The sequence below is a fragment of the Carcharhinus amblyrhynchos genome, chromosome 3 (assembly GCF_965287045.1).
Source record: "Carcharhinus amblyrhynchos chromosome 3, sCarAmb.v2.hapA, whole genome shotgun sequence".
Lineage (NCBI taxonomy): Eukaryota > Metazoa > Chordata > Chondrichthyes > Carcharhiniformes > Carcharhinidae > Carcharhinus > Carcharhinus amblyrhynchos.
In genome coordinates, this window is record NC_137326.1 from 36,628,250 (window position 1) to 36,648,228 (window position 19,979).

At 40.0% G+C, this 19,979-nt stretch overlaps 1 protein-coding gene across 11 annotated transcripts in view; it reads right to left on the reverse strand.

Moving 5' to 3' along the window:
* magi1b (membrane associated guanylate kinase, WW and PDZ domain containing 1b) overlaps positions 1-19,979 on the reverse strand; it is a 437,384-nt gene that overhangs the window by 35,022 nt on the left and 382,383 nt on the right. For 5 of the 11 annotated variants that reach the window (XM_080183253.1, XM_080183247.1, XM_080183271.1 and 2 more), the window contains 6 exons: positions 13,646-13,737; positions 11,086-11,278; positions 6,887-7,177; positions 4,875-5,075; positions 2,949-3,039; positions 1,608-1,659 (listed from right to left, as the gene is read on the reverse strand). In XM_080183253.1, the coding sequence (XP_080039379.1) occupies positions 1,608-1,659; positions 2,949-3,039; positions 4,875-5,075; positions 6,887-7,177; positions 11,086-11,278; positions 13,646-13,737 (920 nt within the window). The remainder of the gene's footprint in view (positions 1-1,607; positions 1,660-2,948; positions 3,040-4,874; positions 5,076-6,886; positions 7,178-11,085; positions 11,279-13,645; positions 13,738-19,979) is intronic. The other 6 variants (XM_080183290.1, XM_080183248.1, XM_080183294.1 and 3 more) reach the window with 3 other exon arrangements.

The following is a 19,979-nucleotide window of genomic DNA, read 5'->3' on the forward strand; positions in this document are numbered from 1 at the left end:
AAAAATATTTCATTAAAACTTTTACCTCCAATACAATTGAGAGTCAAAACCACGATATAAGAAGCTGACCATTTTTTAAAAATTTGATGGAGTACTTCTTGAGATATCAGGTGCGTGGTACAGCATTGGAATATTGAACAATTGCTAATTTAGGTCTATTCCTATTACTCTTGTTTGGAGGTAGAAAAGGAACAGAAATATTGATCATCCTTTCCTGTGTTGTTAGCATTAGCAGACTAGGCAATACGGAACATCAGAGCTGAACCTAGTTGAATTCTACCTCATATTCATGTAAGTCTTCAGGGATCACTTGCTAGTCATCAGGAGTGGACACATTGACTTCACTTTTCACCTCTCTACACAGAAAAATGAGGCTAATTGTAACATGTTGGAACATGTTAATAAAACTTCTACTTGATCAATACAAGTGAAGGAAAAAATTGAGCATTTTTTGTTGCATACTAGATAATGCATCTAGTAAACCAGGTATTAGAAGTTGTTTTTGTTTGGTATTTTGTCTGCAGCACCAAGAGGGGTTCATAGCTTAATTGTGGCCTGTGGAGCCATGATTAAACATTGGCTGACAAGAACAATTGTCATTCTCGTGGCTCCATAGATCAGACTATGACCATAAGAGGCCCCAGTTCAGTCAAATTTACTGAAACCCAGTACCTGTGGGTGCACTTGGTTTACATGAATAGGGTGGGAATAGAGGGACATGGTTCCCAGAAGGGTAGGGGGTTGTTGTTCAGATGGGTAGCATGGTCGGTGCAGGCTTGCAGGGCCAAAGGGCCTGTTCCAATGCTGTAATTTTCTTTAGTGAAATGTCTCATAACACCAGGTTAAAGTCCAACTGGTTTATTTGGAATCATGAGCTTTCAAAGCGCTGCTCCTTCATCAGGTGAGTATGTTCAGGTGGTTCATTAATATCAGAAACTATCAAGATGGGTCGAGCAGACAAGGCTTCTTTTCTCCAGAAAAACAAAGACTGAATTAGATCTTTAAAATTGTGAAGGGGTTCGACAAGGCAAATCCCATAAGCAATTCAGGAGAAAATTATTCACTCAGAATGTGAATGTAGAACTCGCCATCACATGGACTGTTTGAGGCAATGATTATGCACACATCTAAAAGGATGTCAGGTAAATATTTAGATGGATAGATCAGGCTGATACCTAGCTAGGTGAGTAAGGAGAAAGGAATATAAAGGTCCACAGACTGGGTTAAACGAAGTACAGTGGGGAAAGGGTCATGTGGAATATAAACAGTGGCACAGATCTGTTCAGCGCCATGAAGATGGAGGAAACACCACAGAAAACAAATGATCTTAGCCCATTTCAGTGTTTTCTAGTTGTTGGTTCAAAGTGACATGGCCAAGTAGCCTCTCTGCTGATGAAACAATGTGTGGATGACAATAAAATTACATGAGAGCATTTTAAATTAGCAATTTCTCTCACTTTCACTGATCACCGTATGTACTACATTTAGGATAATAGCACTGAACATATTGTAAGAGGTATTCCAAGCTTGTAAATGGTCTTAATCTAATGGCATTACATTAAGCACTGCATTTATTTCCAGTAATTAAACACACAACTGTCACTTACCTGAGCTGACTTATAATCATACGATACATCTGGCTTTGGTTTTGTGTTATTCCTTCAAACAAAATGAAAAGTAGTACAAATGAGTTCTGAGATTTTTAAGTCATTTATTAACGCAGCTTAGACGAGTAACCAAATAGTAATTTTATAGAATCATGCAGAATCAACCGTCAATTCATAGGCATTCCTACAATAGCCTGGATTTTTTTTTTAACGGATGGCAAAATGTTCTGTATTCACTGTCAGGTACAGTTAAATACAGAGAACTTGATGTTGTTGCCAGTGATTTGCTCCTCCTTCACAGTGTGCTGAAATTCCCACAGATGCAATCATTTAGAAATCACCAAGCTGATGAAAATCTCCTGGTTTATGCTGTAATATTGCTCTTAAACTTAACCCCCCCGCCCCCCCCAAAAAACAGCCTTATTAATGGAGTGAACTGGATTTTTAACTGTGCATCAAGTCATAAGTACCACTGAAGAACCTTGTTGGCATTGAAAATACATTTATAAATGTATAAAATCAAACTTTTCCATTATGATAAAAATTGCATAATTTTTGAAGAATAAAAACTCCTAAATAAATATGATGGTATTTTAGCTTTTGATGTGTCTGCTCAAACCATATTTCATTCCCTACAAAATACACAAAAGGTGAAAGACAATCTGAGCTTCTTGGTTTGCTGTCTGTTAGAATTCTTCAATGTGATTTGCTGCTTATCCTGCTTGATAACAGCACTGCTGTGGAATGGCTAGAGATCCCTTAACTTAGTACCAAATTCAACTTAATGTCAGGAAAGAGGAAGACCTTGTCACAGCGACTGTGAGCTCTTGATGAGCAGCTTCGCGCAAGGTCATCGCTTTTCTGCTGACTGTAAACTTTAGGTCAATGACTTTGCCCCAGTTTATTCTTTCCCACCAGTCTTCCCCCACTGCTCTCCACCTTTCTCTCCAGAATGTATTGATTAGGATTGGGGTTCAGCTCTGAGATCGTTGGTAGCCCTGTGGTAATTCACTACAATGTCTATTCTTCATGAACAAACATAGATGTTGCCTGATGGCTGGCATGCCTATCCTGATTGATCACTGGTGTAATTCATCCTGCAGTTAACGGCATTAAAACAGATCATCCCTTTTATACTCACAATTCAGTTCAGGGGCTGGAGGGACAGCAATTAGTGGCCGGAGGATGTTTACCTTCATGTTCATACACAAAGGTCTTTGGAAAGATAATAGCACGTTGGAACTGGACTGATTTTTCTCTTTCCTAACCCAGAAACAGATTAAGTGCTTTGAAGGATATCTATATCATAGAAACCACAGGACTATAAGGCCCTAAACTTACCGTCCATCCTGTGGTGGCTGCTGAGGGTTATGAGTGGTTGTAATTGTTGCAATCTTTTCTGCATTTGTTAGCAAAGATGGATTGGAAGATTCTAAAAGGAAAAATAAAGAAACTTCTGATAAGATGCTTCCATGACCGTTTTAGTATTTTGTATCCAAGTACATAATGGAAGATAAGAAATAGGATCAGGAGTAGGTCATTTGGTTGTTTGAACCTGCTCCACCATTCAGTAGGATCATGGCTGATTCTACTGTGGGAATAATTCCACTTCCCTGCCTGCCCCCCCATAACCTCTTGATGATCAAAAATCTAACTCAACCTTGAATATATTAAATGGTCCAGCCGCCACTGCGCTCTGCAATAGAATTCCAAAGAATAACAATGATGATAATGAGAGAGGAAAAATTGCTCCTCAACTTCAACTTAAATGGGAGACCTTTTATTTTGAAACTGTGCGCCTTGGTTCCAGATCCCTCCATGAAACATTTTCTCATCCAAACAGATATAAGGTGACAATAGTCATGCAGAAGATTATTTAAAAAGTCCAAAACTAAACATTTCTTCATTGTTATTATTTCACAAGAATCAGAAATACAGCTTCACATACACTAAAAAATCTTGGATACCTAATAATTTTGTGAAATACAACTTTTAAATTATTACAACTAATTTTTAATTCTTCAGCAATTCAGCTTAACCTAACTTGGAATAAAGAATGTTTGACATTTTGAGTCCAGGTGACCCTTTGCCAAAGCTAAAAGGTATAAAAGTTGGAGATATTTATATGGTGGGGTGAGGGAGTGAAAGATGAGTCATAGCTTTTCCCCTTGTTTTTGTGGCTAAGAGATGCTAATGGCAGTCCATAGAGAGAATAGAAGGTATGAATGGTCAAATGGCAGAGAAACTGAAATCAGAGAGTAAACTGTGACAGACAAAGAAGTAGAGGGAGGAGGAGATAGGTGGGAGAGAAGCAAAATTGAGCAAAAGGGGGAAAGGGGAGCAAAGGGGGAGAAAAGATCAAAAGCTTTTCCCCTTGTTTTTGTGGCAATGACTCATCTTTCATTCCCTTACCCCACAATATAAACATCTCCCACTTTCTATGCCTTTTAGCTTCGACAAAGGGTCATCTGGATTCCAAAGGTCAGCTCTTTTCTGTCCTTACAGATGCTGCCAGACCTGCTGAGATTTTCCAGCATTTTTTCTCTTTTGGTTTCAGATTCCAGCATCCACAGTAATTTGCTTTTAATAAAAAATGTTTTGCAGAACGATGATGTAGCACAGTCAGTTATTTATATATTTCTGTGTTTTTGCTGCACCAACATAAGGTGTTTCTATTGAAAAGGAATATGGATTTTATTTAAAAAAAACCAGTAAAAATGCTGAAATGCCGCATAGTAGAAACAAAATTTGACTTGCTCAGCCACCATAAATCACTGGGTTGAATTGTAAATTAGCTGAACCAGCAAATGTGACCCTGAACACATCAGTAAAAGTCTTGGTAATAAAAAGTAAATTGACCCAAAAGGAGTGGCCTTGAGCATGGATTAATTAGGAAAACTTTACTACGTATGACAATAAAATCCCAAGTAGGAAGCTATGGGCAGAAAATTGCATGAACTACAAGTCAGGTGCACGGACCTTTCCAGATCCCAGTTCCCTATGGGCTTTCTAGGCACACAAAGCTCCATGCTGGGAATGCCAAATTATTAACAAATGTATTGTACTAAACTGCGTGGCCAGAACTTGTGGGACTTCTCATTTACATTCTATAAATCAATAACTTCAATGCAATGAAACTAAGGTGATCATAAAAATAAAAACACACCACAATTTAAAGCAAGAGAATTATTTGAGTCAGAACAGAAATTAGCAACATGCAACCAAACTTATTTCACCTCTGTAAAAGTGGGAGGGCTGTGAACTCACCATCACCAGGAATGATGCGTAAGGTTACAGTGTTTCCAGCCTCCTTGATCAAGTTGACAATATCTGAGTGGGACTTGTTGGTAATCGAGCATCCATTAACGGCCAAAATCCGGTCCCCAACTTTAAGCTGGCCGCAGCGGTCTGCAGGGCTTCCTTCGATTATCCGACCTATTTTGTGAGGCATGGCTACACATGCATTGCCTGGTTTTGTACAAGTTTTAATTGGGAAGGTGGTAAAGGTGAACCATTAGGAAAGGAGGACAGGGAGACAGAAGGTCAGGGGTTAATTCACTGTGCCACCAAGCAAAATTAATGATGGAATGCATTACATCCCATGGTTGATGATCAAAACATTGGCAATCAGTTCTACTTCATGCAGTTGTGAAGTGGTAATGTGCAATCCCCTCTTCAGCTTCTTGTAAAACATTTGTAGCTGTCAATGGTCAAATATAATGCCCAACAAATATCACACGGTTTTCAGAGGGTGCACAAAGTCCCTATCAGTTAAGTCCATGGCTATTTCCTTTTTTAACAAAATAATTCAACTGCAATATGCCAATGGACAGTTGGGACAGGACCCTAACGTGGAAATGCCAATGGAATGTAGCAACACTTACTGCAAGAAGCAGACACTTTGCTGAAATCTATTGCATCTCAGTGATATTTAGTCCTCCCAGATTTCAAAAAGTTAAATTGCAAATCGGAAAATATTTATGCAAGTCAATGCATAATGTTTCAAGCTTTGAGTGGTATGGGCAGTAAAAGGACAATTAGAATAATATATTTTCCAAGACCTTCAATTCTGTTAACAAAGTATTTATGTAGACTGAAATGTTGGTCACAAATGCAAAAATACTTGTTTGTTTAACTGGGGAAGTGGAAATTTGATTCATACCCTTAAATCTGAAGCCTTGAATGAAGGTCCTGTGAATGATGGAACGTGGGTTTTTAACTGTGTATATTCAGACATCTGTACTTTCATTCAGATTAATTAACACAACAGGGAACTAACTGTGTATCAGCATGCACTGCATATGAAAACACAACCAGCTTGGGGTGGGGTATTGTAAAACCTCCAAAAGGTCAGAGGAGAAACCTTGGTATGGCCTCATTCCTTCAGGATGTCAAAACTCTAATGTAACATCCAAATGCAAATCAACACCAGTTGCGGTTAGCATCCCAGTTTCTGGTGTTTGCTTCCTGTATCGATTGGGCCAAGTTTAGGAGTTCTATTGTGCGCAATTGTGTTTAAATTTAGCACTTTGCCAATGTTCTGTTCTTTCTCATTGCAGAAAGGCAAGCAAACCTCAAACCCAGTGAGATCCATTTGGAACCAAGACGTTAGTTTCTATGCTACGGCTTTGATACTCAGGGGCGGGGAAAAAAAAATCACCATTAAAACCGTGAGCTGCAGAATGTAACAGCAAGTAAATTGTGTAGATTCTTATGTAATCTCAAACTTAAAAAATAATTAAAAGCCAGGCTTGAATCAGCTACATTTAATCATTAGCAAAGAAAGCACACTCATTGTAACCCAAAGAATTGCCCAGTTAAGATGAACCACACAAGTAGCAAGGCAAAGCAGAAAGCAGACATTTCATGCAGGGTTTTAGGAAAGTCCAATGACCATAATAAATCCACACACAATCAAATTATCCTACATTATACCAAGTTACTCTACAGATACAATTAATCTATTGTTTGGAAACAAGACTGGTTTAGTGTTTCTGCAAGAGGACATCATATTCAATTACCCTTGTAATCTTAATACAGAAGACAAATCATTAGAAAAGTGGACTGCCATCAAACTATTCCTATACAAACACAGCTGATCTGAATAATTGAATGAAAAATTACATGGGAGAGGGTTCACTATTTAAGTGTATACTAGTTCAGAGAAATATGCTATCTCTAATAATTTTGCTTACTGGCAAATACGTCCACTGTATCATGGGTTTTGCACCTTGAAATCTGTTGTTTTGTGTCCACGTGTTTTTTGAAATATTACTTACCAAATGTGGTGCCCGCTTCTGGTCGACTGACTGACGAGACAATAACAAAACCAAAGCCTTCATTTTCTCCACGCCGTATCTCCACGTCGTATGGCTGCACACCCCCTCCACCACCAACACCACCAGTGCCACCACCACCGGCACTGCCACTGCCAGAGCTCACTGTGTTCAAAGAGTTCTGACTGCCCTGCGGGGTGCGTTTTTCTTCAGTCAGGGAAACGGCTTGGTTGCTGCTATGATGTGATGAGACTGGAGAGGCAGGGACTTCAGTCTCAACCTTTGGAACAGCTGCTGCATTAAGAGGGGTGGAACAAGAGCAGATGACATTTGAAAATTCAGTAAAGTTGAAAGAGTTAGGCAAAGAAAACACAGACTGATCTAATTCTTAGTCAACATTAACTGGGGTTTTGGTTGCACTGTGAGAATCGGTTGCAACAGAGAAAGGTGGGGAGGAGGTTGCTGAAAATCAACCGAGGTTTCCTATTAGGGGGCATGTACGTCTAATACTAAGGGGCATGTACCTAATCTAATACTAGGGGATATGCACTGAAGATGAGAGGCGGGAAGTTCAAAGGAGATGTGAGGGGCACGTTGGAGGGTGGTCGGTGTCTGGAAAGTGCTGCCAAAGGTGGTGGTGCAGGCAGATATGATTGGGGCTTTTACATAAGCACATGAATATGCAAGGAGTGAAAGGATATGGACCAAGGGCAGGCAAAAGGGGCTAGTTTAATTTGATGTCATGTTCAGCACAACATGGTGGGCCGAAGGGCCTATTCCTGTGCTGTATATTCTATGTTCTAATTCTGATATGCAGCCAATCAAATCCATTGGAAAAATCCTATCTGAAAAATCTGGATCACAACATGATTAATTTATGGTGCAATGCCCTGCACAGTCACTCAGCTCCAACTTACTGCCTAAATTCACTCTGAATTATGGCACCTTGGAAGTGTTGCATTACCTGCTGAACCATAATCCCAGAAATTGTCACAAGAATGACAAAATAGCTCATGTATTTGAAACAAAAATTACTGGCAATAAGAGAATTGCTCTTCATTTTGTTAGCAGAGAGATGGCACACAATACAATTTAACCCTTCACTGCCAGCAGTCAGCTTGCATCTTCCGGAGAGCTTCACGAATTCATTCAGCAAGGTTTCCCAACCTGGGCTGAGTAAACTAATCTCAACCAGAACACAAACGGAGGCATTACGATTAGCCTCAGTTTCTTGAATTAACCAAACAAAAATCATCCTGGCAATAATCAACAACACATATTTATAATGCTTATAACATAGTAAAATGTCCTAAGGTGCCAGAAGAGTTTTCACATAAAATCTGGCACTGAATTACTTAACCGCTGAATTACTTAGGAAAGGTGACTTAAAGCTTTACTAAAGGGGCATCCATAGGGGCGAGAGAGATAGTGAAATGGAGATGTTTTGGGAGGAGATTCTCGAATCAGGGCCTAGACAGCAGTGGTTGCGTTGTCAATCTGGGGCCAGGTACTTGAAGCCCAATCATCTCTGGGTCCTGAATCTGTGATGCATCAATGTCACTCCAAAGGCCCGAACTGAACAGGAAACATATTTAATGCCCAATTAGCTGTGTCCTGGAGGCACAAACTAGTTCTGGAGGTGAGTTGCAATGTCAGACGACAGCAATGACTAGGTTTGCCATTGTCCAAAGCGATGGAGCAAGCAGGAGACAAGAGGGTCTGCAGCTTCATGGTCCACACAATGTCCAAATACACTTGCCTCAGGTATTTAACCCACTCTGGTCAAGGGATGGCAGATTTGTGCCACGCCAGGAGCACTGCAGTTTGACAACCCTTATATGTTTTTACAAGATGTTAAATCAGCAGCCACAATAAACAATGGCTCCGGCTGTCCGCCTGACATCTGTGCACTAACTTGCTGCAACCCCTCCATTCTTCCCATTGTAACCTTTGAAAATTTGATTCTGTCCCTCTCCAGCTTGTTAACAAGCTCACAGTGAGCTCAACAGCAAATTAATTAGAAACGTATGGGTCCTCCACTCATTTCCTCTTTAAAAAATCCCAGAGTGTCACAGAGATGTCAGAAGATTGACATGCCATTCTGGATTGCTGCTCACAATTTGTATGTGCCTGGCCCACCCCAAGAAGATTGAAAATACAGCCCGAGGCCATAATCTCTAAAGGAAAAACAAAGGAAATGCAGAATATTACAAACAGGCAAGTTTGAAGGCGCATAGAGGATTGAAGAGTTTAAGAAAATTACAAGGATAATAAGGAATGAGGCCATGGACAGATCTTGACATAAAGATGAGAATTTTAACTTAGAAATAGTGCCAGACTGGGAGCCAGTGCACCTTAACAAGCACAGGGATGATGGATCAATGTGTCCTGATGCAAGTTTGGATAGAGGCAGCAGGGAGTTGGATGAGTTGAAGTTTAGGAAGGGTGAAAGATGGGATGCTGGCCATTAGACTAGTGGACCTTAGAAAACCCAAGAGCATGGATGCGGGTTTCATTAATGGTTGGGCTGAGATGGAGATGGACAACGTTAGAGAAATGGAAGGAGGTTGTCTTGGTGATGCAGAAGATATGGGATCGGAATCTGAGTCCAAGGACATATAGGACACTGAGGTTGCAAACCTGTAGAAATTGCTGAAAATTGATAGATGAGAACATCAGTTGTAGTTTTGGTGTTACTTATGGTCAAATATCCTCACCACAACTACTATCCAAACCCATCTATAAATAATGACCACTTATGTGAGGTACATGAGGTCAACATGCCCCCATACAAATATAGAGGGCTTCCATCTTACTGTAACCTTTCACATAGAAATTGCTATGTGTGCACATACTGAGATGATGAGATTTAGTAAATAAACGGGAATGGAAATGGAGCATCTAACATGACAACAAGAATGGGATTTCTACTTCATTGCAGAGTTTGGTCTTTTTCTCCCAATGCGTTAATGCATGTTCATAGTAAATGACCATTTCCAAAAATAGGGAATCTCTGGTGAACTGCCTCTGGTACATGCTGTGTAGAATAGAAGGTCTATCAAGTCCAATCTATTCAAAAATAAACCATTCTGCCTGCACAAATTGAACTCCAACTGTTGGTCAATGCGGTCAAAAGCCAATTTCCCTGTGAGCATGCCACCATTCCCAAAAGAACGCAAACACATTCCCACCTTCTGTAGCCTAATGCTTAAATCACATGACAGCAGAGTGTATCATTTGAAAAGTAATCATTTTTCATTCGAAGATACTTTCATGCGAGGAAGAATTATATACCAAATGATATACCAAAAGGCCTACTGTGTTGAAACACATGGTGGTAAACACACAGGATTAAAAAGCTGCACACATGCGGGAAAATTATCAATTCAATGCTTTAAAAATATTTTAGGCACGTCAGCCTTATTGAGACTTTCTGGCACATTTCTGACAGTGGGGTTACTAACCTCCTTCTGTAGTTCAGCACTTGATGTGTGTTGGGAATGAGAGAGAATGTTGGCAATGCTGTATCACCCCATCTCCCAGGAATTTTTAAGTGAGCCTACAGAATGCCCCTTGGCAGGAGCAGTTCCTCAGGTTTTATCACTAACACGAACATAAACTGCTACTTAGGCCATTTGTTGAATGAATCACGGCTAAGTGAATCATCCAGAGATCTCAATTCAGGTCCTGCATTCCCTTCAAGATGAAGCAGGTGGCTTATGGTTATTCTTACAGCACAGACAATATCAAGCCTTTTCTCTCATCTAGTAGATATGCACTCAGGAAGGAAAAAGGTTCAGCAAGAGCACGGATGATAGAAAAACTACAATGGAGAAAGGCCTGTCCACTCGGGTAAGACAGTGATTTCACTCCCATTAGCAGATTGTACTAGAACATACAGAACGTCAGGAAATCCTGACATTTTATGGAACTTAAAATAAATAATACAATTTACAGAGGAGAACGAACTGGATTCCCTTTCAAGTATTTAACGAGAATAAGAAGGGTGCGTTTGTAATTTAGTAAGCAACTTATTTCATCGACAATTTAAAAACATGTTGTCATTTCTGCAATGTTACATTTTGTGCAAAATCCAGTGTCAACCGTTCTGGTGAAGATCTTTGTATTCCAGAGAGCAACACCATTCTTACAAGAGCAAAACAATACATTTTGTTTCCAATCACATGTTGACAGGTACTAACCTGAATAAACGACTTTACGTCTCACAGTAAGATTAACGTGGCCCTGTTTGGCTGCCTGTTGCATTAACTGAACTACAAGTTGGTGGGACTTTCCAACCACAGCTGTGCCATCCACACATATCAGCTCATCGCCTGAGCGCAGTCGTCCATCTGCATCAGCAGCACCCAGAGGCACAATATGGCCGATGTAGATCTGTACCAAAAGAAATGGGAAAGGCTGACGAAATGCACAGTATCATTATCTTTGCACTAAGCATGGTTCGAAGTCAGTCACAATGTTTTGGTCCTAAAATGTTCAATTGAATAAGTGCAGTGTAATTCATTCTCATTTTTCATGACTATGTATATCAAGAGGGGGGAAAAAAATGCAGAAAATAAAAGCCCAATGTACTTCTGGTAATAGCCCATTAACAGGTTGGAAGGTTGTTTAGCTCAGTTGGCTGGATGGCTTGTTTGTGATGCAGAGCAACATTGGGTTCAATTCCCCTACTGGTTGAGGTTATTCATGAAGGCTCACCTTCTCAACCTTATCCTTCACTTGATGAGTGGTGATCCTTAGGTTAAATCACCTTAAAGGGGAGAGTAGCCTATGGTCATCCAGGACAATGGTGATTTTACTTTCTTTATCAGCAGGTTGCAGGCATTTTAAAATTGTAATATTATGAGTATTAAACAGAACAGATAGGAGAATTATATCTGCCAGACAAGCTAACAATGGTGCCCACTAAGGACGGGGAACTTTGGACTTAATCAAATATGGTGGTCCTAACGAGGGGCAAATATTGTGTTTCTTTACGGTTCAACAAAATAAAGCATTGCTATTGACTCCATGCTTTTACTGGCGTGTTTGACAAAATACAAAAAATGTGTAGTTACCGGAAATGCTCGATCATAACTGGAAGAAGTGCAATGATTTTTCTCCCTAAATCCAATGGCTCAATGAGTACATTAAAGCATAAGAACTGGGCTTTTTGTGAGAAATTAAAACAGCAAATTAATTCAGAATCTTTCAGGAATTCAACTAGTTACTTTAATAACACGATAATCTCAATTCATCAAAATGATCATTTAAAACATTTGAACATTTTTTGTGTTAGCGGCAACATTATACAAACTTTAGTGAGAAGACAACATGTAATCACAGTCTGCATGTTTATGCATTGAAAAGTGAAAATGAGTCCTTCAAACCCTCAACAAGGAATTTTTAATGACACAACAGATGCACTGATGCACAATTTGGAACTTGATGCTGAAAAGCCAAGACAGCAGGGAAGCTTTGTTCAGCTTCTTAAAATACAGATAACCTTCAAACTGCCAGTGCTACAAATTTAACACAATTTTAAACTTCGAGAACTTTAATGGTTAAAAATTCGAAATCCTGATTTAATTAATTAATGTCGAACATGTTGTTGTTTACCAAGGGAGTAACGTTTATTAGCTATCGTGCTACGTTTAGCATGTAGGAAACCCAGACATCGTGCTGTGGAGTTTTAACACCAAACCGTGCAACTGATGTTACTGATACAGATCCCCACGTGATTGAAGTCTGATTCCCAACTGAGTGGAGTCTGATCCCTGACTGCTGGGTGGAGGTGGTGGGGGGTGGGGAGGGCAATGGTAGTGACAGTTTGCCCGAGACAGATGAGTTTCTGATGGAGGGGGGGAGCTTAGGGAGCCAGGAGGAAGCACTCCTGCTCTTGTCCACAAGGACCGCTTTCTCCTTGAGCCAACGGAAACCTGGCTGGCTACAGTTAAAGGTGCAAAGCACTGGAATCCAAACTTTGTGAAAAGATGGGATTTCAAGATTTGAATTTATATAAAAAGTCCTGAAATATTCAGAATTTTAGTAACGTTCAACATTCAATTTATGGCAGAAACTTTAACAGATAGATGTTTGCCACTCTCCTCAATTCAGTTCAATCTGCAATAACCATCAGATTTTATGAAGAAAATAGTGTTGCATTATTAATCAAACATGCTGCATTTAAAACAGCAAATGGTATTGTTTAAATGTGTAGGGTTATAGAGCAGTTAGAATTAATTTATATGCTGTAAAATTGGGCTGCACTTATACGTCTCCAAGCAGGAACGAGAATAATTTAAATGCAAAATACAACACTTGCTAAATTAGTGCAATGTTCCTGATGCCATTGGAACAGCACCAATGACTCCAATACATCACAGAAGTGGACGTGGCATGCTGGACTGCCCCGGTCCCATTACGAACTAAGAAAACTATTTAATCTCTTTTGTTAGTATCTGAAAGTAAGGAAATAACATATTATGGACATTAAAACTGCAAAATGGATGTGCATTATTCTGGTGACATGAATTTATTAGCTCCATATGTTCATGTCTCAGGTAACACGGAATCTACTAAGCCAGTCTCAAAATCTAGTATACAGCCATTAATTGGCATATTATTTGTATCATTTTAAAATGGGCAAGTACTATCTCAGGTCCACTTCAGACTCAATGCAGGAAAAGGGTAAAATAATTCCCCAAATGGAATATGACAAATAAAATATTCAGCAATAGCAAACCATCTTTAATTACTCACTGGCTCCCCTGGCTCATTCCCACCAAGTATCCTAAATCCAAATCCAGTTTCTTTTCTCCAGAGGAAAATATCTTGTTCTTGATAATCTGGAACTGCGGAAAAAGTATAGAGATGTCATAACATCATACATGTGTGGAAACATAATGAAGGTCAATTGGTTTCCATTAACAACTGGACAGAGATAGTATTTTGTCTGCTGCTCTGACAGTTTTATGAGCTTTAGAACGGTTCAGCAAATGGCACTATCAAATTAAAGGCTTCCACTGTTAGAATCGGTGTCACCATCCCCAATTGATTTTAGGTCTAAATCACAGACTGTGGTTTTAGCATTGCAATTTACTGCTACAGTCAAGATTGTGAATCACGGCAATGTCTCCAAGTTGGCTGCAAGTTGAAACTCAGTAAGGGCACTGATGGCAATAAAACCCACACATTTTGGTCGGATCTCACCTTCTTTCTTACTGGTGAATGGAAGGTGCCACTGTTACAATGACATCAATTGGAGTGTGCAGAATTATAACCTGCTTGAATAGTAGCTTTTTAAGCATCTGATAAACAAACATCAAACCTCAGCCCTCAATTTTTCTACTGTGCGTTCAATTAGATTTTCAGTTGGCTGAGAGTTGAGTGAAATCAGTAACCTAATTGGTCAAAAGCACAGTTATTCATGTCAATATTGTTGGGACAATCATTTTTAATGGTGATAATAATATAGTGCCCTTGTGTTTAATGCTGAACATCAGCTGTACTTTAATCATTTATCTGTCAACTTGCTCCAGAAAATATTCTATGAACAATTACTACATCAGCAATCTTTATATGATGTACTTAACCATCTGCATTACTCATCAAAGTCTAGCACTGCAGTTCACAATTAACTTATCAACAGGGCAAATGCAAAAAGCAAAAAAGAGACACTCATGCTCAAGTTAAACTGGTTTATATGATAATGCATTAGGTAATTGAAATTTGAAGGTATCAGTTAACACATGACTTTGTTATTTAAATCAAAACAGTCCCAGGTTTGAACTCCAACCTGTGCTGACGTGAGGTTGGGAGGATTGTACCTCCATACCTTGAAGGTGAAGGAAAGCAAACAAAATTCAAATCAAAAGCCCTGTCCAAATTATTATCAGTAAGAAGTCTCACAACACCAGGTTAAAGTCCAACAAGTTTGTTTGAAAGTAAACCCACAAGCTTTCGGAACGCTGTTCCTTCATCAGGTGAGTGGAAAGTTCTGAAGGTTTACTATCAAAGTTCTGAGTTTTACTATCAAAGTTCTGAGGTTCTGAAGGTTTACAACCAAAATAAATTTGTTGGACTTCAACCTGGTGTTGTGAGACTTCATACTGTGTTTATCCCAGTCCAATGCCGGCATCTCCACATCAAACTATTATCCACAGATCTCTGGTTCTATGTGCGAATGCTGGGCAAAGGCAGAATCGGGCTGGCTGTGATGTCTCCTAACGTTGAACAGTCTGAGTGCCAGTGTCAGCAAGATTTAGAAGATTTCCAACCCCTGTATGAGTCACTGCCTCCCTCCTATACTATTCTTTTCCTCTCAGCTTCCTCAAAATCTCTTGTGTTCTTTTTTTCCTTCACTGCTATCAGGTTCTCCCGTCACTACAGGTAAAATGAAGAGGAAACATTTAACAACTTTCATGGAAGGAAGTTCCTGAGATAATAACTGTAGCCTGCAAATACAGTAAAGAAACAGTGAAGAATCAGAGAACAAGAGGAATCTAAATACAAAACCAGATTTTCCTTTAAAATACAAACAGTAAGGGAAATAGTCACATGTTATACTTAAGATTCCCAATATAAATGGCAAACTTCCACAACTTGCCCATGAAGAATCTTGGTATTTTGCCATCCATTGTGAGCCTTTGGTTTACATACCTGGTTATGTTTTTCCTCAACCCTGCTATGACTATTGTTAGTCAATATGACTATTGTTAGTCAAGGACTGTATTACGGTGGCAGAAAGGACGTTTGATGTGGACCTGTCTATTGAGGTAGTATGGGCTGAGATTAGAAACAGAAAAGGAGAGGTCACCCTGCTGGGAATTTTTTTATGTGCCTCCAAAAAGTTCCAGAGATGTAGAGGAAAGAATTGCAAAGATGATCCTGGATAGGTGTGAAAGTAACAGGGTAGTTGTTATGGGGGACTTTAATTTTACAAATATCAATTGGAAAAGCTATAGTTCAAGCATGTTAGAGGGGTCAGTTTTTGTCCAATGTGGGCAGGAAGGTTTCCTGACACAGTATGTAGATAGGCCAACAAGAGGTGAAGCTACATTGGTACTGGGTAATGAACCAGACCAGGTGTTAGACTTGGAGGTAGGCGAGCACTTTGGTGATAGTGACCACAATTCAGTTACGTATACCTTAGTGATGGAAAGGGATAGGTATATACTGAAGGGCAGAAGTTATAGCTGGGGGAAAGGTAATTATGAGGCTGTTAGGCGAGATTTAGGATACATAGGTTGGAGTAGGAAACTGCAGGGGCTGGGAACAATTGAAACATGGAGCTTATTTAAGGAGCAGCTACTGCGAGTCCTTGATAAATATGTACCTGTCAGGCAGGGAGGAAGTGGTCGAGAGAGGGAACCGTGGTGTACTAAAGAAGTTGAATCTCTGGTGAAGTGGAAGAAGGAGGCTTATGTAAAGATGAGACATGAAGGCTCAGTTAGGGTACTGGAGAGTTACAAATTAGCCAAAAAGGAGCTAAAGAGAGAGTTAAGAAGAGCTAGAAGAGGACATGAGAAGACTTTGGCGGATAGGATCAAGGAGAACCCTAAAGCTTTCTATAGGTATGTCAAGAATAAAAGATTAGCTAGGGCAAGATTAGGGCCAGTCAGAGACAGTAGTGGAAAGTTGTGTATGGAGCCTAAAGAGATAGGAGAGGCACTAAATGAATATTTTTCATCAGTATTCACGCAGGAAAAAGTCAATGTAGTCGAGGAGAATACTGAGATACAGGCTTTTAGACTAGATGGGATTGAGGTACATAAGGAGGAGGTATTAGCAATTCTTGACAGTATGAAAATAGACAAGTCCCCTAGGCCGGATGGGATTTACCCAAGGATTCTCTGGGAGGCTAGGGAGGAGATTGCAGAGCCTTTGGCTTTGATCTTCATGTCGTCATTGGCTACAGGCATAGCACTGGAAAGACTGGAGGATAGCAAATGTTGTCCCCTTGTTCAAGAAGGGGAGTAGAGACCATCCTGGGAATTATAGACCTGGTGAGCCTTACTTCTGTTGTGGGCAAAGTTTTGGAAAGAATTATAAGGGATAGGATTTATAATCATCTAAAGAGAAATAAATTGATTAGGGATAGTCAATATGGTTTTGTGATGGGTAGGTCGTGCCTCACAAACCTTATCGAGTTTTTTGAAAAGGTGACCAAAGAGTGGATAGGGGTAAGGCTGTTGACATGGTGTATATGGATTTTAGCAAAGTGTTTGATAAGTTTCCCCATGGTAGGCTACTGCAGAAAATGCAGATGCATGGGATTGAGGATGATTTAGCAGTTTGGATCAGGAATTGGCTAGCTGATAGAAGACAGAGGGTGGTGGTTGATGGGAGATATTCAACCTGGAGTTCAGTTACAAGTGGTGTACCTCAGGGATCTGTTTTGGGGCCACTGCTGTTTGTCATATTTATAAATGACCTAGATGAGGGTGTAGAAGGTTGGGTTAGTAAATTTGCTGATGACACCAAAGTTGGAGGAGTTGTAGACAGTGAGGATGGATATTACAGTTTGCAGAGGGACACAGATAGCTGCAGAGCTGGACTGAGAGGGGGCAAATGGGAGTTTAATGTGGAAAAGTGTGAGGTGATTCACTTTGGTAAGAGTAACAGGAGTACAGAATATAGGGCTAATGGAAGGACTCTTGGCAGTGTCAACGAGCAGAGAGATCTCGGTGTACATGTGCATAGATCCCTGAAAGTTGGCACCCAGGTTGATAAGGTTGTTAAGAAGGTGTATGGTGCGTTAGCTTTTATTGGTAGAGGGGTTGAACTTCGGAGCCATGAGGTCATGTTGCAACTGTACAAAACACTGGTGCGGCCGCACTTGGAGTATTGCGTACAGTTCTGGGCGCTGCATTATAAGAAGGATGTGGAGGCATTGGAAAGGGTGCAGTGGAGGTTTACCAGGATGGTATGGTGGGAAGGTCTTATGAGGAAAGGCTGAGGGACTTGAGGTTATTTTCGTTAGAGAGAAGGAGGTTAAGAGGTGACCTAATTGAGGCATACAAGATGATCAGAGGGTTAGATAGGGTGGACAGTGAGAGACATTTTCCTCAGATGGTGATGGCTAACGTGAGGGGACATAGCTTTAAATTAAGGGGTGGTAATTATAGGACGGATGTCAGAGGTAGCTTCTTTACTCAGAGGGTAATAAGGGCGTAGAATGCCCTGCCTGCAGCAGTTGTGGACTCGCCAACTTTAAGGGCATTTAAATGGTCAGTGGATAGGCATATGGAGTAACATTGGAATAGTTTAGGTTAGAGGGTCATTAGATTAGTTCCACTGGTCGGCGCAACATCGAGGGCAGAAGGGCCTGCACTGTACTGTAATGTTCTATGTTCTATGAATGTAAATGATTATTTCTCTGTGGTCTCACTGGCCATTATGAAGTTCATTCACATCTGTGATTTGCTCAAAGCTTCCCTGCAGGAAATGATCCGGGCAGCAGGATCACAAATCATTGGCCAAATGAAACCGTCAATAGTACCTTTCTGGGTGCTAATATCTTAACTGGAGCAACTAATAACACAACAATCCAAACGCATTTATTATATCTGTGTCTCACTTATCATTGTTTCATCTTGTAGTACAGGAGTTGTATGTCTTGGATTTATAATGACCAATTTTCCATTACCAATGCTATAATGATTAAAATAGTCAGTTTAAAGGTACAATTTTTTTTGGCGACGAGTGCACAGCCATTATTTAGGATTCTGTTACCACTTGCATATTGCTGGACAGATTATTGGATTTTTTTTCTACAGTAAATGATTCTCCTGCGAGCTCCAGTTTGCTGCTGTTCTCTCAGTAGATTCCCATTTGCTCCATCTGTACCTCAAACAATGACAACAAATGTACAAAAGCCCTCCTTTACACCAGTAAAAAGAGAAAGAGTTAACAACCAGAGAAGTATTCACAGCAATGTGAATATTGACTGGATCTCCATGGATTGCATAATGATATTGAGATTCCCAGTCAAGTTAAATCAACCCTAGAGTCTCATCCACTATTGCCCCATAAAAGTCTGACCCCCTCAGCACATTAAACTTAGTTTCTTAATTCCTGAAATGTGCACCTAGTCTTTTGTGACATTAGTGGATTAGAGTGTAAAAATTAAAAAGCTAATAACACTGTAATATCAACAACTGTCTCTGGATGTTATGGCTGTGTCAGAACACTAGTGCATTGCACCATGAAATGTCACCCACCACAGGAAAATCCTCAAGTTGCTCCTGCAACCTCCTGTTTGAGGTGGAAGGATGCTAATATCCCATCAGTGGTTTCCTGCTCATTCAGCTGCATCTAGCAGAAAATATCGCAATCAGGATTAAAAAGTTGTTTGTTTTTAAATCTATAAATGGTGGCTGTACAAAGAGAGGTCAGGAATTAATCATTTGTGCAAGAAAGCAGGATTGGTTGAATAGTGTGCAAGTGATCACATCATGAACACAGTGACACTGGGTTCACACGTTATATAAATATTGCTTTCGACAAAACACTGCTGCATTTTAGAAGAATATACTGATCGATTTCGATAGGTTGGGAGGAGTCTTTAGTGAAGCATAAAACACTGTCATAGAACAGTTGGACTGTATAGCCTGCTTTTGTGCTGTGAATTTGATGCAATTCTCTCTTTCTTATGAGCTGCTGCATTTATATGGCAAGAAAACAGCGCAAGGCAGCTTCAAAGACTAGATGCAGTTGAAGGTGGAAACCGTTTAACGAAACTGTCATGCTAATACATTATGTAGGGCAGTTGTTTACAATACGACTTGTACCCCAGATTGCGAATCATATACAAATTGTATTGAATTAACTTGTCATAATATCCTGCTTACAATCTGCTATTATAATTTGCATGCCTGCCTCTATCCTACTGCTATCGATCTATTTCCAACATTTTTCCCCAGACTGTTAATGCAGGTAGCTACAACTGAAGGGAATTGCTGTCTGTTTTTAAATTGAGGCAAGATTGAAAATGGGAGCTATTCTTGCCGGTACTGATCTGTCACAACCAGCAACTATGAAATGGCTTTATCTTACAGCCCTCAATTTTTTTCAACTGCATTTGACAGAATAA